The 26,905-nt window shown below is 35.2% G+C and overlaps 1 protein-coding gene across 1 annotated transcript in view; it reads right to left on the bottom strand.

Annotated features, from left to right (window-relative positions):
• LOC133665281 (potassium voltage-gated channel subfamily H member 7) overlaps nt 1-14,178 on the bottom strand; it is a 34,010-nt gene extending 19,832 nt beyond the window's left edge. The window contains exons 1-2 of the mRNA XM_062070536.1: nt 13,767-14,178; nt 6,688-6,918 (exon numbers count right to left, since the gene is read on the bottom strand). Coding sequence (XP_061926520.1) covers nt 6,688-6,918; nt 13,767-13,842 — 307 coding nt within the window. The 5' untranslated portion in view covers nt 13,843-14,178. The remainder of the gene's footprint in view (nt 1-6,687; nt 6,919-13,766) is intronic.
• Nucleotides 14,179-26,905: the final 12,727 nt, after the last annotated feature.

Here is a 26,905-nt window from a genome sequence, read left to right on the forward strand (position 1 = left end):
AATATTATAATGTGCTGTCATGTGTGTCAGTAGAAATATTATAATGTGCTGTCATGTGTGTCAGTAGAAATATTATAATGTGCTGTCATGTGTGTCAGTAGAAATATAATGTGCTGTCATGTGTGTCAGTAGAAATATTATAATGTGCTGTCATGTGTGTCAGTAGAAATATAATGTGCTGTCATGTGTGTCATTAGAAATATTATAATGTGCTGTCATGTGTGTCAGTAGAAATATTATAATGTGCTGTCATGTGTGTCTGTAGAAATATTATAATGTGCTGTCATGTGTGTCAGTAGAAATACTGTAATGTGCTGTCATGTGTGTCAATAGAAATATTATAATGTGCTGTCATGTGTGTCAGTAGAAATATTATAATGTACTGCCATGTGTGTCAGTAGAAATACTATAATATGCTGTCATGTGTGTCAGTAGAAATATTATAATGTGCTGTCATGTGTGTCAGTAGAAATATTATAATGTGCTGTCATGTGTGTCAGTAGAAATATTATAATGTGCTGTCATGTGTGTCAGTAGAAATATAATGTGCTGTCTTGCGTGTCAGTAGAAATATTATAATGTGCTGTCATGTGTGTCAGTAGAAATATTATAATGTGCTGTCTTGCGTGTCAGTAGAAATATTATAATGTGCGGTCATGTGTGTCAGTAGAAATATTATAATGTGCTGTCATGTGTGTCAGTAGAAATATAATGTGCTGTCATGTGTGTCAGTAGAAATATTATAATGTGCTGTCATGTGTGTCAGTAGAAATATAATGTGCTGTCATGTGTGTCATTAGAAATATTATAATGTGCTGTCATGTGTGTCAGTAGAAATATTATAATGTGCTGTCATGTGTGTCTGTAGAAATATTATAATGTGCTGTCATGTGTGTCAGTAGAAATACTGTAATGTGCTGTCATGTGTGTCAATAGAAATATTATAATGTGCTGTCATGTGTGTCAGTAGAAATATTATAATGTACTGCCATGTGTGTCAGTAGAAATACTATAATGTGCTGTCATGTGTGTCAGTAGAAATATTATAATGTGCTGTCATGTGTGTCAGTAGAATTATTATAATGTGCTGTCATGTGTGTCAGTAGAAATATTATAATGTGCTGTCATGTGTGTCAGTAGAAATATTATAATGTGCTGTCATGTGTGTCAGTAGAAATATTATAATGTGCTGTCATGTGTGTCAGTAGAAATATAATGTGCTGTCTTGCGTGTCAGTAGAAATATTATAATGTGCTGTCATGTGTGTCAGTAGAAATATTATAATGTGCTGTCTTGCGTGTCAGTAGAAATATTATAATGTACTGCCATGTGTGTCAGTAGAAATACTATAATGTGCTGTCATGTGTGTCAGTAGAAATATTATAATGTGCTGTCATGTGTGTCAGTAGAATTATTATAATGTGCTGTCATGTGTGTCAGTAGAAATATTATAATGTGCTGTCATGTGTGTCAGTAGAAATATTATAATGTGCTGTCATGTGTGTCAGTAGAAATATTATAATGTGCTGTCATGTGTGTCAGTAGAAATATAATGTGCTGTCTTGCGTGTCAGTAGAAATATTATAATGTGCTGTCATGTGTGTCAGTAGAAATATTATAATGTGCTGTCTTGCGTGTCAGTAGAAATATTATAATGTGCTGTCATGTGTGTCAGTAGAAATATTATAATTTCAGTTTACAACTAGAGAACACTTGGTGAAGTAAATTAATGTTATGTTTTACACACACACACACACACACACACACACACACACACACACACACACACACACACACACACACACACACACACACACACACACACACACACACACACACACACACACACACACACACACACACACACACACACACACACACACACACACCAACAACAACAATTGTAGTCCAAGAACCACTAAAAAATAACTACTAAATAAATCACAAGTTACTCAATATTTGAGTAGTTTTTGCCCAGAATACTTACTCATACTCATGTAATAATTTTGATGACTACTTTTTACTAAAAATCGCTTTTAAGGAGGCTGAAATACAAAGTATAGTCTTCAAATTGTTCCAAGTTCCTCAACGGGAATGTGTCGCCCGAGTTTTGTTACGATGTCGTATGAGATTTAGGACCAGCGCTATGATCATGGGTCCTATTTGAAAAGATGGGAATTGTACTGCTCCGAGACAGGTCCACCAAGCTGGACACACACAGACTGCAACGGACGACCAGGACAGCAGAGAAGATCATCGGTGTCCACCTTCCCCCCCATCCAGGAGTTATTACGGTCCAGGTCCAGTGTTACCCTTCTGTGACATTACTCATCTGTCACTGTGATTCTGTCAAATATAATAGTCAAAAGTAGATTTGACTATTGTAGTATTTTATTCACCTTTATTTAAAGTATATATGACTATCGTAGTATTTCATTCATCTTTCTTCAAAGTATATTTGACTATTGTAGTATTTTATTCACCTTTATTTAAAGTATATTTGACTATCGTAGTATTTTATTCATCTTTCTTCAAAGTATATTTGACTATTGTAGTATTCCATTCACCTGTCTTTAAAGTATATTTGACTACCGTAGTATTTTATTCATCTTTCTTAAAAGTACATTTGACTGTCGTAATTTTGTATTCACATTTCTTAAAAGTATAATTGACTATTGTAGTATTTTATTAATCCTTCTTAAAAGTATTTGACTATTGTAGTATTGTATTCACATTTCTTTAAAGTATATTTGACTATTGTAGTATTTTATTCACCTGTCTTTAAAGTATATTTGACTATTGTAGTATTTTTTTCATCTTTCTTCAAAGTATATTTGACTATAGTAGTATTTTATTCATCTTTAAAGTATATTTGACTGTATAGTACTTTACTCATCTTTCTTTAAGTATATTTGACTATTGTAGTATTTTATTCATCTTTCTTTAAAGTATATTTACTATTGTAGTATTTTATTCACTATTGTAGTATTTTATCCATCTTTCTTTTTAAAGTATATTTGACTATTGTAGTATTTTATTCACCTTTCTTTAAAGTATATTTGACTATTGTAGTATTTTATCCATCTTTCTTTTTAAAGTATATTTGACTATTGTAGTATTTTATTCATATTTCTTTAAAGTATATTTGACTATTGTAGTATTTAATTAATCTTTTTTAAAGTATATTTACTATTGTAGTATTTTATTCATCTTTCTTTAAAGTATATTTGACTATTGTAGTATTTTATTCACCTGTCTTTAAAGTATATTTGACTATTGTAGTACTTTATTCACCTGTCTTTAAAATATATTTGACTATTGTAGTATTTTTTTCATCTTTCTTCAAAGTATATTTGACTATAGTAGTAGTTTATTCATCTTTAAAGTATATTTGACTGTATAGTATTTTACTCATCTTTCTTTAAGTATATTTGAATATTGTAGTATTTTATTCATCTTTCTTTAAAGTATAATTACTATTGTAGTATTTTATTCACCTTTCTTTAAAGTATATTTGACTATTGTAGTATTTTATTCATATTTCTTTAAAGTATATTTGACTATTGTAGTATTTAATTAATATTTTTTAAAGTATATTTACTATTGTAGTATTTTATTCATCTTTCTTTAAAGTATATTTGACTATTGTAGTATTTTATTCATCTTTCTTTAAAGTATATTTGACTATTGTAGTATTGCATTCATCCGTCTTAAAATAATTGACTATTGTAGTATTTTATTCACCTTTCTTTAAAGTATATTTGACTATTGTAGTATTGTATTCATATTTATTTTTAAAGTATATTTGACTATCGTAGTATTGAATTCATCTTTGTTTAAAGTATATTCACTATTGTAGTATTTTATTCACCTTTCTTTAAAGTATTTTTGACTATTGTAGTAATTTATTCATCTTTCTTTAAAGTATATTTAACTATTGTAGTATTTTATTCATCCTTCTTGAAATAATTTGACTATTGTAGTATTTTATTCATCTTTCTTTAAATATATTTGACTATTGTAGTATTTTATTCATCTTTCTTTCAAGTATATTTGACTATTGTAGTATTTTATTCATCTTTCTTTAAAGTATATCTGACTATTGTAGTATTTTATTCATCTTTCTTTTTAAAGTATATTTGACTATTGTAGTATTTTATTCACCTTTCTTTAAAGTATATTTGCCTATTGTAGTATTTTTTTCACCTTTCTTTAAAGTATATTTGACTATTGTAGTATTTTATTCACCTTTCTTTAAAGTATATTTGACTATTGTAGTATTTTATTCACCTTTCTTTAAAGTATATTTGACTATTGTAGTATTTTATTCACCTTTCTTTAAAGTATATTTGACTATTGTAGTATTTTATTCACTATTCTTTAAAGTATATTTGACTATTGTAGTATTTTATTCACCTTTCTTTAAAGTATATTTGACTATTGTAGTATTTTTTCATCTTTCTTCAAAGTATATTTGACTATAGTAGTATTTTATTCATCTTTAAAGTATATTTGACTGTATAGTATTTTACTCATCTTTCTTTAAGTATATTTGACTATTGTAGTATTTTATTCATCTTTCTTTAAAGTATATTTACTATTGTAGTATTTTATTCACCTTTCTTTAAAGTATATTTGACTATTGTAGTATTTTATCCATCTTTCTTTTTAAAGTATATTTGACTATTGTAGTATTTTATTCATATTTCTTTAAAGTATATTTGACTATTGTAGTATTTAATTAATCTTTTTTAAAGTATATTTACTATTGTAGTATTTTATTCATCTTTCTAAAAGTATATTTGACTATTGTAGTATTTTATTCACCTGTCTTTAAAGTATATTTGACTATTGTAGTATTTTATTCACCTGTCTTTAAAATATATTTGACTATTGTAGTATTTTTTTCATCTTTCTTCAAAGTATATTTGACTATAGTAGTATTTTATTCATCTTTAAAGTATATTTGACTGTATAGTATTTTACTCATCTTTCTTTAAGTATATTTGACTATTGTAGTATTTTATTCATCTTTCTTTAAAGTATAATTACTATTGTAGTATTTTATTCACCTTTCTTTAAAGTATATTTGACTATTGTAGTATTGTATTCATATTTCTTTAAAGTATATTTGACTAGTGTAGTATTTAATTAATATTTTTTAAAGTATATTTACTATTGTAGTATTTTATTCATCTTTCTTTAAAGTATATTTGACTATTGTAGTATTTTATTCATATTTCTTTAAAGTATATTTGACTATTGTAGTATTTAATTCATCTTTTTTGAAGTATATTTACTATTGTAGTATTTTATTCACCTTTCTTTAAAGTATATTTGACTATTGTAGTATTTTATTCATATTTCTTTAAAGTATATTTGACTATTGTAGTATTGTATTCATCCTTCTTAAAATAATTTGACTATTGTAGTATTTTATTCACCTTTCTTTAAAGTATATTTGACTATTGCAGTATTTTATTCATCTTTCTTTTTAAAGTATATTTGACTATCGTAGTATTGAATTCATCTTTTTTTAAAGTATATTCACTATTGTAGTATTTTATTCACCTTTCTTTAAAGTATATTTGACTATTGTAGTATTTTATTCACCTTTCTTTAAAGTATATTTGACTATTGTAGTATTTTATTCACCTTTCTTTAAAGTATATTTGACTATTGTATTTTATTCACCTTTCTTTAAAGTATATTTAACTATTGTAGTATTTTATTCACCTTTTTTTAAAGTATATTTGACTATTGTAGTATTTTTTTCACCTTTCTTTCAAGTATATTTGACTATTGTAGTATTTTATTCATCTTTCTTTTTAAAGTATATTTGACTATTGTAGTATTTTATTCATCTTTCTTTAAAGTATATTTGACTATTGTAGTATTTTATTCACCTTTCTTTAAAGTATATTTGCCTATTGTAGTATTTTTTTCACCTTTCTTTAAAGTATATTTGACTATTGTAGTATTTTATTCACCTTTCTTTAAAGTATATTTGACTATTGTAGTATTTTATTCACCTTTCTTTAAAGTATATTTGACTATTGTATTTTATTCACCTTTCTTTAAAGTATATTTGACTATTGTAGTATTTTATTCACTATTCTTTAAAGTATATTTGACTATTGTAGTATTTTATTCACTATTCTTTAAAGTACATTTGACTATTGTAGTATTTTATTCACCTTTCTTTAAAGTATATTTGACTATTGTAGTATTTTATTCACTATTCTTTAAAGTATATTTGACTATTGTAGTATTTTATTCACATTTCTTTAAAGTATATTAGACTATTATAGTATTTTAGTCACTATTCTTTAAAGTATATTTGACTATTATAGTATTTTATTCATCTTTCTTTAAAGTATATTTGACTATTGTAGTATTTTATTCACCTTTCTTTAAAGTATATTTGACTATTGTAGTATTTTATGTCTGTCTTCGCAGCACTTTGCCCCCCCTGGCGTTCTTCCAGGCGTGCTAATGAAGACAAGCGAGGTCACGTGCTATCAATGTTCCGCAGGACGTCATGGCCGATGTCGGGTTCTGGCTGAGAGTAAGCGATACGGCCCAAATAGCGACGCTCCGCTAACAAGAGCGGGATCGGATCGCAGCGGTGAGGCCGAGGTCTGCCTCTGGTTACGGACTCTTCGGGCCGCCGAGGTCACGACTCACCGTCCTTGCGGTAGTAGGCGATCTCCACCTTGCGCTCCTCTGAGCCTTGCAGCGCCTGGGCCACCTGCTCCATGGCCTCCTGCTCCGTGTGCTGGCCGTGCAGGAAGTCGCAGGTGCAGGGCTTCTGCATGATGTCGGGTCTGGAGAAGCCCGTCATCTCGCAGAAGCCGTCGTTGCAATAAATGATGGCGCAGTTCTCCACCCGGGCGTTGGCGATCACAAACTTGCGGTCTGCGGGAGCAGAGAAACACAATGAATGCTCCAATGCTGAAGTCCAACTGAAATGCTGACAGAATGTAGTATGAACGTAAGAATAGCGTGAATGTTGAAGAGTTCGAATTTCCAGGAAAACCGGAATTTGGTTTGGAACTTGGGAAAGGGTTAGTTTGAATGTCCAGGATGAGTGGAATGTGTTGATGTTGGAATGGTTTGAATAGGTGGAAAAATGTAGGAATTGTGCAACTTGGAAAAATGTCCCATTCATTTCAAAAGGGAGCTTCCTGGAAATGTGGGAATTTTGAGAAAAGAGGGAATTTTTTGTGAATGTTCTGAATGAGTTGAAATGGTTGGTGTTGGATTTTTTCAAATCGGTCGAGAAATGTTGAAGTAGTAACATTTTTAATTGAGAAATGGAATTACGAAATTCCTGGAATTTAGGGGATTTTTCCAGTTAAAAAACAAAACAAAAACGATTTTTGTCCTAATCAATCAATCAATCAATCAATCAATCAATGTTTATTTATATAGCCCTAAATCACAAGTGTCTCAAAGGGCTGTACAAGCCACAACGACATCCTCGGTACAGAGCCCACATACGGGCAAGGAAAACTCACCCCAGTGGGACGTCAATGTGAATGACTATGAGAAACCTTGGAGAGGACCGCATATGTGGGTAACCCCCCCACCCCCCTTTAGGGGAGACCGAAAGCAATGGATGTCGAGTGGGTCTGACATAATATTGTGAAAGTCCAACACATCAGCGAAAGTCCAGTCCATGGTGGGGCCAGCAGGAACCATCCCGAGCGGAGACGGGTCAGCAGCGTAGAGATGTCCCCATCCGATGAACAGGCTAGCGGTCCACCCCGGGTTGGGAGCAGAGTAGAAAAGAAAAGAAAAGAAACGGCAGATCAACTGGTCTAAAAAGGGAGTCTATTTAAAGGCTAGAGTATACAAATGAGTTTTAAGATGAGACTTAAACGCTTCTACTGAGGTAGCATCTCTAACTTTTACCGGGAGGGCACTAATGTGACGGCGGAACGGTTGAAGTGGGTTGAAAAATGTGGAAGGTGTAGTCGACAGAAAACAAAGGGTGAAAAAAGGGTTTGAAATTCCTGGAATTTTTTTGAACTTGGAAAAATGTTAGTTTGAATGCCCAGAATGAGTGGAATGTGTTGATGTTGGAATGGTTCGAATAGGTTGAAATATGGTGGGAATTGTGCAACTTGGAAAAATGTCCCATTCCTTTCAAAAGGGAACTTCCTGGAAATGTGGGAATTTAGGGAAAAGAAGGATTTAAAAAAAAAAAAGTGAATGTTCTGAATGAGTTGAAATGGTTGGTGTTGGATTTTTTCAAATCGGTCGAGAAATGTTGAAGTAGCAACATTTTTAATTGAGAAATGGAATTACGAAATTCCGGGAATTTTTCCAGTTAAAAAACAAAACAAAAACGATTTTTGTCCTAATGTGACGGCGGAACGGTTGAAGTGGGTTGAAAAATGTGGAAGGTGTAGTCGACAGAAAACAAAGGGTGAAAAAAGGGTTTGAAATTCCTGGAATTTTTTTTAACTTGGTAAAATTTTAGTTTGAATGTCCAGGATGAGTGGAATGTGTTGATGTTGGAATGGTTCGAATAGGTTGAAAAATGGTGGGAATTGTGCAACTTGAAAAGATGTCAAAGGGGAAATGTGGGAATTTTGGTAAAAGAGGGATTTTTTTGGAAAATGCCAAAAAATAAAAATGTGAATGTTTTGAATGAGTTGAAATGGTTGGTGTTGGATTTTTTCAAATCGGTCGAGAAATGTTGAAGTAGTAACATTTTTAATTGAGGAATGGAATTACGGCATAAAATAACATAACCCATTCAACTAATTAACTAATTAACTAACCCTAATTGGCCCCTGTAGGGCAGTATGCAAGTGCGCAGCCTTTGCAGATATATTTTTTACACCTGCAGCACACAGTATGTGTTTTACAGTCCTTCTTTTGAGGGCAGAACTGACATCTCTTCCTCTTACTTGCCCTAGCTGGGGAAGTGGCTGTAGTAGCTGCATCCTCAGGTTGATCAGGAGCTCCTGCACTCTGAATAGCTTTCACAACTGCTGCTGAGGCTTCTGTGCGGCGGACATGCTTCCTTCTTTCAATGAGTGGAATTACAAGTGCCTTTCCCAGCTGCTCCAGGAACACCCTCCTCTTGTTCTGCTTACGAGACATCCAGGGTTGATCTCTCTCTAAATCACAAAGGCATTGTAGGAGGAAACATCAATGATGTTGTGGAAGATGACCAGGAGCCAGCGGGCGGTCATCCTTCTGCAGCTGTATGTTCCAATCACCTTATCTAGGTTGTCCACACCTCCCTTGTTGCGGTTGTAGTCTAGGATGATGACTGGCTACCTGTCCTCACCATCGCTAACGTCACCATCTGTGTGCAGTGTGCTCAGAAGAACTACATTGTCCCAGACCTCTCTTATGGCTGCACGGTAGTCTGTCACACGTCTTGCTGGTCTTGACTCACGGTCATCAAATCGTATCAGTCTTGAGTAGGTGTGAAAGAGTTTGAGTGGCATTGTGGCTCGGAAAATTGGTCTTCCACTCTCTGCATCCCATAGACTAGTTGCACCCTCACCTCGGGACCTGTATACACCGGCTTAGATTCAGGGTTTTCTTCTTCTTCTGAAGATGATTCATCATGCTCTGGGTTATATTCCTCCCCATCTTCTTCTTCTGATACATCCTCCACTTCCTCTTCTGAATCAGAGTTGTCTTGCTGGACATCTCAAACAATCAGCTCTAGAGCCTCTTCAGCGGTTTTCACGCACACACATGGCTTCAGCACAGACAGAATTCGGGGCCCTGTGATCTGCAGCACCTTTATAATCTCTGGAAATCCACAGAAAAAGAGCTCTGCTACTGATGGACTATAAGAACTAAAACATTGTAACATTCTGTGATGTATAAATAACTCTGTGACTTTGATTTCAACACTTTGTGACTCACGGGTCATTTTGACCCGAAGACCACCTTTGTAAATGTTTTTGTACAGCTTACATGGAAATGTGAATAAAAGCAACATTTCACTTTTTCTACTGTTGGTGCCAAGCTAGGAAAAGACACAAAATGTCAAGTTAAAAAAATATCGCTTTGGGGATTTTGTTTTTGTTTTTAACACAGTGGCGGTTCAAAATGACCCGAGGACAACAGGAGGGTTAAAAAAAAATCCCAACGTTTTTTGTCGTAATTTGACGGTGAAACTGTTGAAGTGGCTTGAAAATGTGGAAGGAGTAGTCGACAGAGAAAAAAGGGTGAAAAAAGGGTTTGAAATTCCTGGAATTTTTTTGAACTTGGAAAAATGTTAGTTTGAATTTCCAGGATGTGTGGAATGTGTTGGTGTTGGAATGGTTTGAATAGGTGGAAAAATGTGGGAATTGTGCAACCTGGAAAAATGTCCCATTCATTTCAAATGGAACTTCCTGGAAATGTGGGAATTTTGGGAAAAGAGGGAATTCCTGGAAATTTGTTGAATGTGTAAAAATGGTTGTTTGAATTTCCAGGATGAGTTGAATGTGTTGAAGGTGGAATGGTTTGAATGGGTTGAAAAGTGTGGGAATTGTGGAATATTTATTTATTTATTTAAGTTTGAAGAATGGATAATTAATTTTGAATGGGGAAAATGTCCCTAAAAACTGGGAATTCTAGGAAATCTGTGATTTTTTTTATTTTATTGTTGAAAGGGACCACATAATTCCTAAACAGGCAAAACATTTCCCGGAAAACCTGGAATTCTGGAAAATACTGGAATTTTTTTGGAACTTGGAAAAATTATGGTTTGAATGTCCAGGATGAGTGGAATATATTGAAGGTGGAATGGTTGAAGTTTGAAAAATGGCCAATTAATTTTTAATGGGAAAAATGTCCCGGAAAACCTGGAATTCTGGAAAATCTGGGACTTTTTGGAATTTGTCAAGGGAAGGACTGCGATTCCCGAATAGAATGAACAGTTTGAAGTATGAACGCTTTGAATTGGATGAAAAATGTGGGAATTGTGGATCTTTGAAAAATGTGCTATTCATTTCAATGGGAATTTCATGGAAATTTGGGAATTTGAGGAAAAGTGATTTTTTTTGGGAAAATGCCAAAAAATTTGAATGTTCTGAATGGTGGGTGTTGGAATTTTTCAAAAAGGTAGAGAAATGAAGTAGTAACATTTTTAATTGAGAAATGGATTCATGGAATTCCTGGAATTTTGGGCAAACTGGGAATTTTTCCAGTTGAAAAAACAACTTAGTTTTTTGTCCTGATTAAGAGGAATGTTTTGATGGTGGAACGGTTGAAGTGGGTTGAAAAATGTGGGAGGAGTGGTCACCAGACAAAAGGGTGGAAATAGGGCTTTGGAAAACCAGGAATTCTGGAAAATCTTGGAATTTTTTGGAACCTGGAAAAATTATAGTTTGAATGTCCAGGATGAGTGAAATATGTCGAAGGTGTAATGATTGAAATTTAAAAAATGGCCACTTAATTTTGAATGAGAAACTTTTCCCAGAAAACCTGGAATTCTGGAAAATCCTGGAATTTTTTGGAACTTGGAAAAATGATAGTTTGAATGTCCAGGATGAGTGGAATATGTTGAAGGTGGAATGGTTGAGGTTTGAAAAATGGCCAATTAATTTTGAATGGGAAAAAAATGCCCGGAAAACCTGGAATTCTGGAAAATCCTGGAATTTTTTTTGGAACTTGGAAACATTATTGTTTGAATGTCCAGGGTGAGTGGGATATGTTGAAGGTGGAATGGTGGAAGTTTGAAAAATGGCCAATTAATTTTGAATGGGGAAAATGATCCCGGAAAACCTGGAATTCTGGAAAATCGTGGAGTGTTTTGGAACTTGGAAAAATTGATAGTTTGAATGTCCAGGATGAGTGGAATATGTTGAAGGTGGAATGGTGGAAGTTTAAAAAATGGCCAATTAATTTTCAATGGGAAAAAATATAACGGAAAATCTGGAATTCTGGAAAATCCTGGATTTTTTTGGAACATGGAAAAAATGATAGCTGAATTGGTTGGTGTTGGAATTGTTTAAATCGGTCAAGAAATGTTGAAGTAGTAACAGTTTAACTGAAAAATGTTATTACGGCATTTCGGGAAAATGGGGAAATGTTCAAGTTCTTGCGCAAACTTGTTTTTTTTGTCCTGACTAAGAAAACTGTTTTGACAGTGGAACGGTTGAAATGGGTTGACAAATGTGAAAGGAGTCATCGCACTAAAAAAGGTTGGGAATAAGGTTAAAAGAAAAACAGGAATTCCTGGAAATTTGTTGAACAAGTAAAAATGTTTTTTTGAATGTCCAGGATGAGTGGAATATGTTGAAGGTGGAAGTTTGAAAAATGGCCAATTAATTTTGAATGGGAAACAATTTCCCGGAAAACCTGGAATTCTGGAAAATCCTGGTATTTTTTTTAACTTGGAAAAATGATAGTTTGAATGTCCAGGATGAGTGGACTATGTTGAGGGTGGAATGGTTGAAGTTTGAAAAATGGCCAATTCATTTTGAATGGAAACAATTTCCCGGAAAACCAGGAATTCTGGAAAATCCTGCAATTTTCTTGGAACTTTGAAAAATGATCGTTTGAATGTCCAGGATGAGTGGAATATGTTGAAGGTGGAATGGTTGAAGTTTGAAAAATGGCCAATTAATTTTCAATGGGAAACAATTCCTGGAATTCTGGAAAATCCTGGAATTTTTTTGAAACTTGGAAAAATGATAGTTTGAATGTCCAGAATGAGTGGGATATGTTGAAGGTGGAATGGTTGAAGTTTGAAAAATGGCCAATTAATTTTGAATGGAAACAATTTCCCGGAAAACCAGGAATTCTGGAAAATCCTGCAATTTTCTTGGAACTTTGAAAAATGATCGTTTGAATGTCCAGGATGAGTGGAATATGTTGAAGGTGGAATGGTTGGAGTTTGAAAAATGGCCAATTAATTTTCAATGGGAAACAATTCCTGGAATTCTGGAAAATCCTGGAATTTTTTTGAAACTTGGAAAAATGATAGTTTGAATGTCCAGAATGAGTGGGATATGTTGAAGGTGGAATGGTTGAAGTTTGAAAAATGGCCAATTAATTATCAATGGGAAACAATTCCTGGAATTCTGGAAAATCCTGGCATTTTTTTTAAACTTGGAAAAATGATAGTTTGAATGTCCAGGATGAGTGGGATATGTTGAAGGTTGAAGTTTGAAAAATGGCCAATTAATTTTTAATGGGAAACAATTCCTGGAATTCTGGAAAATCCTGGCATTTTTTTTAAACTTGGAAAAATGATAGTTTGAATGTCCAGGATGAGTGGGATATGTTGAAGGTGGAATGGTTGAGGTTTGAAAAATGGCCAATTAATTTTCAATGGGAAACAATTCCTGGAATTCTGGAAAATCCTGGCAGTTTTTTTAAACTTGGAAAAATGATAGTTTGAATGTCCAGGATGAGTGGGATATGTTGAAGGTGGAATGGTTGAAGTTTGAAAATGGCCAATTAATTTTCAATGGGAAACAATTCCTGGAATTCTGGAAAATCTGGGAATTTTTTAAATTTGCGATTCCAGAATAGGCTGAACAGTTTGAAGTTGGAACGGATTGAATCGGGTGAAAAATGTGGAAGGTAGAGCGCGCCAAAAGAAGAACAATAATAGTAAGAAGATGAATTTTGTTGTAGAAAAGACTAATTGTGTGAATGTTTTGGAGCATCCACACAATTAGTCTTTTTTTCCCCTTGAAAGAGGCTTTTATTTACTCGGTAAATATTCTACACATTTGACTAAATATGCTTTTATTTTCGTCGCGGACAGGAAGCAGGAAGTCGGCGTTACTCACTCTGACCCTCGAATTTGCGGATGATAATTCCCAGAAAGGTGTTCTGTGGCGCGACGTGTCCCCTCCTGACAGGCATGCTGGCACGCAGGGCGAGTGACGAGTGGCGGCTACGAGGCGCTCATGTGGCGGCTACGAGGCGCTCATGTCTCCCGTCTTGCCGGAGCTCGGATGGCGGAGCCGCTGCACGCGTCCTCTCCTCTGGCCGCCGAGGAGCATCTCGCCTTCGGAGGGGGAAGAAAGCGATCCTGACGTCCTCGGCGGGACTCGGCTCGATGATGCGCCCCAGCCTGGTGACGTCTCTCCCGTGGGGGGCTTACAGCCTCTGCGTGGACCGCGCGGCGTACGGAGAGGAGCCGCGTTGCATTGTGGGTGCACGCCACCGGAGTCGTGAATGATCGACTCCAACAATCCATCGTCACATTAGGGGCACGATTGCGTCATCATAAACTTGTTTCTTACCGCGCAGGTGTTCTGTCGAAATGAGCTACCTGACGCATGCGTGTGAAGAAACTTCCAAAATAAGAGCCCAAGGACATTTAAATGATAAATAATAACTGTTCTACAGCGGTAGCTTATTTTTGATATCTAAATTGGCGTTTGGCAACTTCAGGTAGCATTAAGGATTAATATTTTAGGAACTTGGAAACAAGATAGTTTGAATGTCCAGGATGAGTGGAATATGTTGAAGGTGGAATGGTTGAAGTTTGAAAAATGGCCAATTCATTTTGAATGGGAAACAATTTCCCGGAAAACCTGGAATTCTGGAAAATCCTGGAATATGGAAAAATTGTAGTTTCAATGTCCAGGATGAGTGGAATATGTTGAAGGTGGAATGGTTGAAGTTTGAAAAATGGCCAATTAATTTTGAATGGGAAACAATTTCCCAGAAAACCTGGAATTCTGGAAAATCCTGGAATTTGGAAAAATTACAGTTTGAATGTTCAGGATGAGTGGAATATGTTGAGGGTAGAATGGTTGAAGTTTGAAAAATGGCCAATTAATTTTGAAATGGAAACAATTTCCCAGAAAACCTGGAATTCTGGAAAATCCTGGAATTTGGAAAAATTATAGTTTGAATGTCCAGGATGAGTGGAATATGTTGAAGGTGGAATGGTTGAAGTTTGAAAAATGGCCAATTAATTTTGAATGGGAAACAATTTCCTGGAAAACCTGGAATTCTGGAAAATCCTGGAATATGGAAAAATTGTAGTTTGCATGTCCAGGGTGAGTAGAATATGTTGAAGGTGGAATGGTTGAAGTTTGAAAAATGGCCAATTCATTTTGAATGGGAAACAATTTCCCAGAAAACCTGAAATTCTGGAAAATCCTGGAATTTGTTGGAACTTGGAAAAATGACACTTTGAATGTCCAGGATGAGTGGAATATGTTGAAGGTGGAATGGTTGAAGTTTGAAAAATGGCCAATTAATTTTGAATGGGAAACAATTTCCCGGAAAACCTGGAATTCTGGAAAATCCTGGAATTTGGAAAAATGATAGTTTGAATGTCCAGGATGAGTGGAATATGTTGAAGGTGGAATGGTTGAAGTTTGAAAAATGGCCAATTCATTTTGAATGGGAAACAATTTCCCAGAAAACCTGAAATTCTGGAAAATCCTGGAATTTGTTGGAACTTGGAAAAATGACACTTTGAATGTCCAGGATGAGTGGAATATGTTTAGGGTGGAATGTTGGAACTTGGAAAAATGATACTTTGAATGTCCAGAATGAGTGGAATATGTTGAAGGTAGAATGGTTGAAGTTTGAAAAATGGCCAATTAATTTTGAATGGGAAACAATTTCCCAGAAAACCTGGAATTCTGGAAAATCCTGGAATATGGAAAAATTGTAGTTTGAATGTCCAGGATGAGTGGAATATGTTGAGGGTGGAATGGTTGAAGTTTGAAAAAATGGCCAATTCATTTTGAATGGGAAACAATTTCCCAGAAAACCTGGAATTCTGGAAAATCCTGGAATATGGAAAAATTGTAGTTTGAATGTCCAGGATGAGTGGAATATGTTGAGAGTGGAATGGTTGAAGTTTGAAAAATGGCCTATTCATTTTGAATGGGAAACAATTTCCCGGAAGACCTGGAATTATGGAAAATCCTGGAATTTGTTGGAACTTGGAAAAATGATACTTTGAATGTCCAGGATGAGTGGAATATGTTGAAGGTGGAATGGTTGAAGTTTGAAAAATGGCCAATTAATTTTGAATGGGAAAACATTTCCCAGAAAACCTGGAATTCTGGAAAATCCTGGAATATGGAAAAATTGTAGTTTGAATGTCCAGGATGAGTGGAATATGTTGAGGGTGGAATAGTTGAAGTTTGAAAAATGGCCAATTAATTTTGAATGGGAAAACATTTCCCAGAAAACCTGGAATTCTGGAAAATCCTGGAATATGGAAAAATTGTAGTTTGAATGTCCAGGATGAGTGGAATATGTTGAGGGTGGAATAGTTGAAGTTTGAAAAATGGCCAATTAATTTTGAATGGGAAACAATTTCCCAGAAAACCTGGAATTCTGGAAAATCCTGGAATATGGAAAAATTGTAGTTTGAATGTCCAGGATGAGTGGAATATGTTGAGAGTGGAATGGTTGAAGTTTGAAAAATGGCCAATTAATTTTGAATGGGAAACAATTTCCCAGAAAACCTGGAATTCTGGAAAATCCTGGAATATGGAATTCTGGAAAATCCTGGAATATGGAAACATGATAGTTTGAATGTCCAGGATGAGTGGAATATGTTGAAGGTGAAATGGTTGAAGTTTGAAAAATGGCCAATTCATTTTGAATGGGAAACAATTTCCCGGAAAACCTGGAGTCCTGGAAAATCCTGGAATTTGTTGGAACTTGGAAAAATGATACTTTGAATGTCCAGGATGAGTGGAATATGTTTAGGGTGGAATGTTGGAACTTGGAAAAATGATACTTTGAATGTCCAGGATGAGTGGAATATGTTGAAGGTGGAATGGTTGAAGTTTGAAAAATGGCCAATTAATTTTGAATGTGAAACAATTTCCCATAAAACCTGGAATTCTGGAAAATCCTGGAATTTGGAAAAATTATAGTTTGAATGTCCAGGATGAGTGGAATATGTTGAAGGTGGAATGGTTGAAATTTGAAAAATGGCCAATTCATTTTGAATGGGAAACAATTTCCCGGAAAACCTGGAATTCCGGAAAATCCTGGAATTTGGAAAAATTATAGTTTGAATGTCCAGGATGAGTGGAATATGTTGAAGGTGGAATGGTTGAAGTTTGAAAAATGGCCAATTTATTTTGAGTGGGAAACAATTTCCCGGAAAACCTGGAATTCTGGAAAATCCTGGAATTTGGAAAAATTATAGTTTGAATGTCCAGGATGAGTGGAATATGTTGAAGGTGGAATGGTTGAAGTTTGAAAAATGGCCAGTTAATTTTGAATGGGAAACCATTTCCAGGAAAACCTGGAATTCTGGAAAATCCTGGAATTTGTTGGAACTTGGAAAAATTATACTTTGAATGTCCAGGATGAGTGGGATATGTTAAAGGTGGAATGGTGGAAGTTTGAAAAATTGCCAATTAATTTTTAATGGGAAACAATTTCCCGGAAAACCTGGAATTCTGGAAATCCCTGGAATTTTTTTGGAACTTGGAAAAATGATAGTTTGAATGTCCAGGATGAGTGGATTATGTTGAAGGTGGAATGGTTGAAGTTTGAAAAATGGCCAGTTAATTTTGAATGGGAAACCATTTCCAGGAAAACCTGGAATTCTGGAAAATCCTGGAATTTGTTGGAACTTGGAAAAATTATACTTTGAATGTCCAGGATGAGTGGGATATGTTAAAGGTGGAATGGTGGAAGTTTGAAAAATTGCCAATTAATTTTTAATGGGAAACAATTTCCCGGAAAACCTGGAATTCTGGAAATCCCTGGAATTTTTTTGGAACTTGGAAAAATGATAGTTTGAATGTCCAGGATGAGTGGATTATGTTGAAGGTGGAATGGTTGAAGTTTGAAAAATGGCCAGTTAATTTTCAATGGGAAACAATTTCCAGGAAAACCTGGAATTCTGGAAAATCCTGGAATTTGTTGGAACTTGGAAAAATTATACTTTGAATGTCCAGGATGAGTGGAATATGTTGAAGGTGGAATGGTTGAAGTTGGAAAAATGGCCAATTCATTTTGAATTGGAAAAATGTCCCGGAAAACCTGGAATTTTGGGAAATCTGGGAATTTTTGGAATTTGTCAAGGGAAAGACTGATATCTAAATTGGCGTTTGGGAACTTAAGGTAGCATTTTTCGATAAATCGATAGATATTTAATTCTGCATGCTTTTTTTTTTGGAGCTCATGTTGACAACTTTTGTGTCCCGGTGTTGACGTGCAACTCGCTCAATGGGAATTTCATGGAAATTTGGGAATTTCGGGAAAACCGGGAATTTTTCCAGTTAAAAAAAAAACTGAGTTGAAATGGTTGGTGTTGGATATTTTTTAATCGGTCGAGAAATGTTAAAGTAGTAACATTTAACTCGCTCAGTTACGTCTTTGACAACAAACACAATTGTGCCGTCAAGTGATGCTTTTATTTTGGAATCGGATTAATGACGCTTTTGGAAAAATTGATTAATCGTGATTAATCGCAGGTGCGTTTGCTTTGAATCGATTCATCTAATGATACTTGATGATGGCAAAGATCAGGTGGCTTCTCTCGTGGTCTCGTGCAGGAAATGTAACGAGGACACGACCCGGCGAGGTGAAGTTCCATAACGTAGATACGCTTTTGTTTCTGATGTCTTGAATTTTCACAATTAAATATTGTTGTGGTTACAAATCTCTCGTCGGCCTGAATAATGTTTCTAGTTCAGGTGTGCTGAGGTACACACACATTGAGGTACACACATACTGAGGTACACACGTGTGGAGGGAGGTGTGGCCAGCGCGCCTGCAGGAGCAAAGGTCACCGCCTCTATCTATGGTGCAGAGGACGAGCACCATCGGCTGGGGGCGGGGCACGTGCTGACGGCGAGACACAGCTGACAGGTGATTAGATTTCCCAGGTGGTACGTGTTAATCTAATCATCTGTCGTCTTTAACAGTAAGCGGCCGAGAGCAGGGGGGGAGAGAGGATACGGACGTGACTGAAAAGTCACGTTCTGCGGGAGAGAGACTTTGATCAAATCTATGTGCATTAAAAACTTTGTTAAAAAACTGCCCGCTTGGCTCCTGTGCCGTGTCTACAGTGGAACTGCTAGGAAGCAACTTCTACAACACATATTGATGTACACACATACTGAAGTACACACGTACTGATGTACACACATACTGAAGTACACACGTACTGATGTACACACATACTGAAGTGCACACGTACTGATGTACACACATACTGATGTACACACGTACTGATATACACACATACTGAGGTACACACATACTGAGGTACACACGTGCTGAGGTACACACGTACCTATAAAGTACTTACTGTACTTACAGTAATACCACTGAATGGCATCCAATATACAGTACTTACTGTACTTACAGTAATACCGCTGAATGGTGTTCAATATAGAGTACTTACAGTAGCACTGTAAGTACTGAGACTGCTTGGAGGAGCTGTCCGTGGTCCTGAAGTGCTCACACTCCCTGCCTGGGAGAAGACTTCAAGATTTAAAACATCCATCTTTCATAACAGTTCATCATTTATGAAACAACAATTCAAATATTTCATCTGCAAATGTCAAACTGTGACTAAATCTTCTTGTACTTGATACATTTCATCTGGAGAGTTGTACCCTAACATTTTTACAGTGCAATACTGTAAATAATACAACTACAGTCATATTTAAAGTGCAATACTGTAAATAATAAAATGACTGTTATTTTACAGTGCAATACTGTAAATAATAAAACTGCTGTTATTTTTACAGTGCAATACTGTACACGATGAAACGACAGTCATTTGTACAGTGCAATACAGTAAATAGAAAACGTATAGTCTTTGTTTACAGTGTAAAACTGTAAATAATAAAACTACTGTTGTTCTTACAGTGCAATACTGTAAATAATAAAACTACAGTCATTTTTACAGGGCAATACTGTAAATAATAAAACTACTGTTATTCTTACAGTGCAATACTGTAAATAATAAAACTACTGTTATGTTTACAGTGCAACACAGTAAATAATACAACTACTGTTATTTTTACAGTGCAATACTGTACATGATGAAACGACAGTCATTTTTACAGTGCAATACTGTAAATATAAAACATAGTCTTTTTTACAGTGTAAAACTGTAAATAGAAAAACTACAGTCATCTTTACAGTAAAATACTGTAAATAATAGAACTACAGTCATTTTAAAACGGCAATACTGTAAATAATAAAACTACTGTTATGTTTACAGTGCAACACAGTAAATAATACAACTACTGTTATTTTTACAGTGCAATACATTAAATAATAACAACTACTGTTATTTTACAGTGCAATACTGTACATGATGAAACGACAGTCATTTTTACAGTGCAATACTGTAAATATAAAACATAGTCTTTTTTACAGTGTAAAACTGTAAATAGAAAAACTACAGTCATCTTTACAGTAAAATACTGTAAATAATAGAACTACAGTCATTTTTAAAGGGCAATACTGTAAATGATAAAACTACTGGCATTTTACAGTGCAATACTGTAAATAATACAACTACTGTTATTTTTACAGTGCAATACTGTAAATAATAAAATTACTGTTATTTTTACAGTGCAATACTGTACATGAGGAAACGACAGTCATTTTTACAGTGCAATACTGTAAATAGAAAACGTATAGTCTTTTTGACGGTGTAAAACTGTAAATAGAAAAACTACAGTCATGTTTACAGTGAAATACTGTAAATAATACAACTACTGTTATTTTTACAGTGCAATACTGTAAATAATAAAACTACTGTTATGTTACAGTGCAATGCTGTAAATAATAAAACTACTGTTATTTTACAGTGCACTACAGTAAATAATAAAACTACTGTTATTGTACAGTGCAATACTGTACATGATAAAACAAAAGTAATTTTTACAGTTCAATACTGTAAATAGAAAACGTATAGTCTTTTTTTACAGTGTAATACTGTAAATAGAAACAACTACAGTCATTTTTTACAGTGAAATAGTGTAAATAATAAAACTACAGTCATTTTTACAGTGCAATACTGTAACTAATCAAGCATTTATACAACAAAATGTTGGCAACTGAGCTGCCAGTTTTACTGTAACATATGTTGCTTTTTTAACAATGCATTCTTTCTGCCTCATTGCTGGCTCTCCCGTCCCGGTGTCACGAATGTGGACCAGATATCAGGAGACAGGCCAGAGCAGACACAGGTGGAGGTGTCAAAATATCACCTGACAGTTACGATTACAAACTGTATGTGGGTTTATTTCCTGTCCGGTGCTCCTATTTGGCGGTTTTCCTGCATCGCCCTCATGACGAGCCTTCTTACCTGCACATCGCCTGCCGTCTCTGCAACACCACCAGAGCGTATCAGGAGGGGGTCATAAAAATGAAACCTGCTATCAGAATCAATACCTGCTCTTTTCTCTTGTGCAATTTAGAAATTAAACCTATTTTTATTTTATCATGTATACTATTAACGGTATCAGATCTGTACAAAATAAATAGGTGCGTTAAAAATCGTTTTATTTCCCCTTTGATCCACATGAATTTAACTAGGACCATTAATCATGGCGAGCATCGTCACGCTTGCACAAGGCTGCCGTACTTGTGACCCCGGGATGCAGGAGACAGGAGGATGACTTGCAGGTAAGATAAGTATTTTAATCATCACTGTTATGATTAAAATACTTATCTTGATCGCTGTTCTGATTTTAAAAAAAAAAAAAAAAAAAAAATATATATATATATATATATATATATATATATATATATATATATAAATATATATATATATATATATATATATATATATATATATATATATATATATATATATATATATATATATATATATATATATATATATATATATATATATATATATATATATATATATAAATATATGATAACACTCTAGTATGGGGAACACATATTCACCATTAATTAGTTGCTTATTAACATGCAAATTAGTAACATGTTGGCTCTTAATTAGTCATTATTAAGTACTTATTAATGCCTTATTCTGCATGGCCTTATTATACAAGCAGTAAGCCATTAACTAAGAGTCTTCCCTCAATAACCTCGGAATTATTGCTTATTAGTAACCCTAACCTTAACCCTATCCTTAACCCTTATATCTTCCCCTAGTGTGCAAATAACTCTAAATTATTTGCTGCCTCATGTTTTTGACACTCGGGTGAAGAGAGGGCCGGAGCTTTCTACCGATCACCACCTGGCGGTGTGTTGGCTGCGATGGTGGGGGAGGAGGCCGTACAGACCTGGCAGGCCCAAACGCATTGTGAGGGTCTGCTGGGAACGTCTGGCAGAGTCTCCTGTCAGAGAAAGTTTCAATTCCCACCTCCGGAAGAACTTTGAACATGTCACGAGGGAGACGCTGGACATTGAGTCCGAGTGGACGATGTTCCGTACCTCTATTGTCGAGGCGGTTGATTGGAGCTGTGGCCGCAAGGTAGTTGGTGCCTGTCTTGGCGGTAATCCTAGAACCCGCTGGTGGACACCAGTGGTGAGGGATGCCGTCAAGCTGAAGAAAGATTCCTATCGGGTTCTTTTGGTTCATAGGACTCCGGAGGCAGCAGACAGGTACCGACAGGCCAAGCGGTGTGCGGCTTCAACGGTCGCGGAAGCAAAAACTCGGACATGGGAGGAGTTCGGGGATGCCATGGAAAACGACTTCCGGAAGACTTCGAAATTATTCTGGACCACCATCCGCTTCCTCAGGAATGGGAAGCAGTGCACTGTCAACACCATGTATGGTGGGGATGGTGTTCTGCTGATTTCGACTGCGGATGTTGTGGATCGGTGGAGGGAATACTTCGAAGACCTCCTCAATCCCACCAACACGTCTTCCTATGAGGAAGCAATGCCTGGGGAATCTGTGGTGGGCTCTCCTATCTCTGGATGCTGTGGAGCTGTCTTGGTTGACAAGACTCGGCAACATCGCGTGGACATTGGGGGTGGTACCTCTGGATTGGCAGACCGGGGTGGTGGTTCCTCCCTTTAAGAAGGGGAACCGGAGGGTGTTTACCAACTATCGTGGCATCACACTCCTCAGCCTTCCCGGTAAGGTCTATTTGGGTGTACTGGAGAGGAGGCTACGCCGGAATGTGGAACCTCGGATTCAGGAGGACTAATGTGGTTTTTGTCCTGGTCGTGGAACTGTGAACCAGCTCTATACTCTCGGCAGGGTCCATGAGGATGCATGGGAGTTTGCCCAACCGGTCTACATGTGCTTTGTAGACTTGGAGAAGGCATTCGACCGTGTCACTCGCGAAGTCCTGTGGGGAGTGCTCAGAGAGTATGGGGTATCGGACTGTCTGATTGTGGCGGTCCGCTCCCTGTACGATCAGTGTCAGAGCTTGGTCCGCATTGCCGGAAGTAAGTCGGACACACTTCCAGTGAGGGTTGGACTCCGCCAAGGCTGCCCTTTGTCACCAATTCTGTTCATAACGTTTATGGACAGAATTTCTAGGCGCAGTCACGGCGTTGAGGGGATCCGGTTTGGTGGCTGCAGGATTAGGTCTCTGCTTTTTGCAGATGATGTGGTCCTGACGGCTTCATCTGGGATCTTCAGCTTTCACTGGTTCGGTTCGCAGCCAAGTGTGAAGCGACTGGCATGAGAATCAGCACCTCCAAGCCCAAGTCCATGGTTCTCGCCCGGAAAAGGGTGGAGTACCATCTCCGGGTTGGAGAGGATACCCTGCCCCAAGTGGAGGAGTTCAAGTACCTCGGAGTCTTGTTCACGAGTGAGGGAAGAGTGGATCGTGAGATCGACAGGTGGATCGGTGCGGCGTCTTCAGTAATGCGGACGCTGTATCTATCCGTTGTGGTGAAGAAGGAGCTGAGCCGGAAGGCAAAGCTCTCAATGTACCGGTCGATCTATGTTCCGATCCTCACCTATGGTCATGAGCTTTGGGTTAGGACCAAAAGGACAAAATCACGGGTACAAGCGGCCGAAATGAGTTTTCTCCGCCGGGTGGCGGGGCTCTCCCGTAGAGATAGGGTGAGAAGTTCTGCCATCCGGGAGGAGCTCAAAGTAAAGCCGCTGTTCCTCCTTATGGAGAGGAGCCAGATGAGGTGGCTTGGGCATCTGGTCAGGATGCCACCCGAACGCCTCTCTAGGGTGGTGTTTAGGGCACGTCCGACCGGTAGGAGGCCACGGGGAAGACCCAGAACGAAGTGGCTTGGGAGAGGGGAGTCTGGGCTTCTCTGCTTAGGCTGCTGCCAACCAATAAAGGTGCTATGTTCCTTTTTGGCCATTTCCAGAATCCTGTGCCAAGTACCAACATGAAACATAGTCCCACACATTTTAGTCTTCTTATGGCAGAACACCTCGCTGGAAGATCTCACAATCCTGTTTTCAGGAAGGAGATATTGTCCATGTTGGACCTCTCAGCAGAAGGGGCTTTTATTGTGAAGTCCTTGGAGAGTGTGGTCTGCAGCCGGGTCCGCCTCCTACTTCCTTATTAGGAATGTTGTTGTTGAGATGCCTTCTTGATTGAAGATGGCAGATGTGCTGACTGGTCGGAGCAAAGCATGGACCCCCCATAGAGATGTTTGCCCCGCAGTGCACACTTCCTGTCCACTTAGTGCACTTGAAACTAACACACTTTTACTTTTGTCCACCGCAGCATCAAATGTGTTTTTTTCATGTTTACATATTTATCATACTCATCATTTGTATCATACTCATCATACTTATCATATTCAACATGCGTGTCTTACTCATCATATTTATCGAATTCATCATATTTATCTTACTCATCATACTTACCATCTCATTCATCATATTCATCACATTTATAATATTAATCAGATTTATCATATTCAACATATTTATCATACTCAACATATTCATTATACTCATCATATTTATCATATTGATCATATTTATCATACTCGTCATATTTATCTCATTCATCATATTCATCACACTCATCATATTCATCATATGTATCATACTCATCATATTTATCATATTTAACATGTTTATTATACTCATCATATTTATCATATTCATATTTATTATACTCATATTCATCATATTTATCATACGCATCATATTAATCTTATTCAACATATTTGTCATACTCATCATATTTGTCATATTCATCATATTTATCATACTCATCATTTGTATCATACTCATCATATTCATCATATTCAACATGTTTGTCTTACTCATCATATTTATCGAATTCATCATATTTATCATACTTATCATACTTACCACCCCGAAAGGGACAAGCGGTAGAAAATGGATGGATGGATCATACTTACCATATTCAACGTATTTATCACACACATCATATTTATCTCATTCATCATATTCATCACATTTATAATATTAATCAGATTTATCATATTCATCACATTTATCATACTCAACATATTCATCATACTCAACATATTTGTCGTACTCATCATATTTATCATACTCGTCATATTGATCTCATTCATCATATTTATCACACTCATCATAATCATCATATTTATCATACTCATCATATTTATCATATTCAACATGTTTATCATACTCATCATATTTATCATATTCATATTTATTATACTCTTATTCATCATATTTATCATACTCATCATATTTATCATATTCAACATGTTTATCATACTCATCATATTTATCATATTCATATTTATTATACTCATATTCATCATATGTATCATACTCATCATAATAATCATATTCAACATATGTGTCATATTAATCATATTTATCATATTTATCATGTTTATCATATTCATCATGTTTATCATACTCATCAAATTCATCATGTTTATCTTATCTATCAAAAATAATTATATTTATTATACTCATCATATGTATCAACATATTTATGTTACTCATCATATTTATCATACTCATCATATTTATCATATCCATTATATCTATCATATTCATCATACTCATCATATGTATCATACTCATCAAATTAATCATATTACACATATTTATCATCATCATATGTATCATATTTGTCATGCTTATCATAATTATAATATTCATCATATTTATCATACTCATCATATTTATCGTATTCATCACATTCATCATGTGTATCATATTTATCATTTTTATACATATTGTATTTATATTTAAAATATTTATCGTACTCATATTTATCATATTCAACATATTTTCAAAACTAATCGTATTTATCATATCCATCATATTTATCATATTCATCATATTTATTTTACATATCATATTTATCATATCCATATTTATCATACTTTTCATATTTATCATATGTATCATGCTAATCATATTTATCATACACATCGTATTTATATTATTCATCATATTTATCATACTCATCATATTTATCATACTCATAGTATTTATGATAGTTATCATATTTATCATACTAATCATACTTAGCATACTCATCATATTTATAATTTTCATTGTTTATCATATTCATCATATTTGTCATATTTAACATACTTATTACACTTATCATATTTAACATATTTGTCATACTCAACATATTTATCTTCATCCATCCATCATATTTATCATATTCAACATTTATCATACTCATCATATTTTCATACTCATCATATTTATCACATTCATAATATCTATCATATTCATCATATTTTCATACTCATCATATTTATCACATTCATAATATCTATCATATTCATCACATTTGTCATATTCATCATATTTATTATACTCATATTTATCTTACTCATATTTATCATGCTCATCATATTTATCATATTCATCATACTCATCATATTTATCATATTCATCAAATCTATCGTTAACATATTCATCATACTCATCATATTCATCATATTCAACACATTTATCATATTCATCATCTTTATGTCATATTTAAAATGTTGACCATATTCAAAATGTTTATTATACCATCATACTCATCATATTTATCATATCATGTTTATATTATTCATCATATTTATCATACTT

The sequence above is a fragment of the Entelurus aequoreus genome, linkage group LG14, assembly GCF_033978785.1.
Source record: "Entelurus aequoreus isolate RoL-2023_Sb linkage group LG14, RoL_Eaeq_v1.1, whole genome shotgun sequence".
In the NCBI taxonomy this organism is placed as follows: Eukaryota; Metazoa; Chordata; class Actinopteri; order Syngnathiformes; family Syngnathidae; genus Entelurus; species Entelurus aequoreus.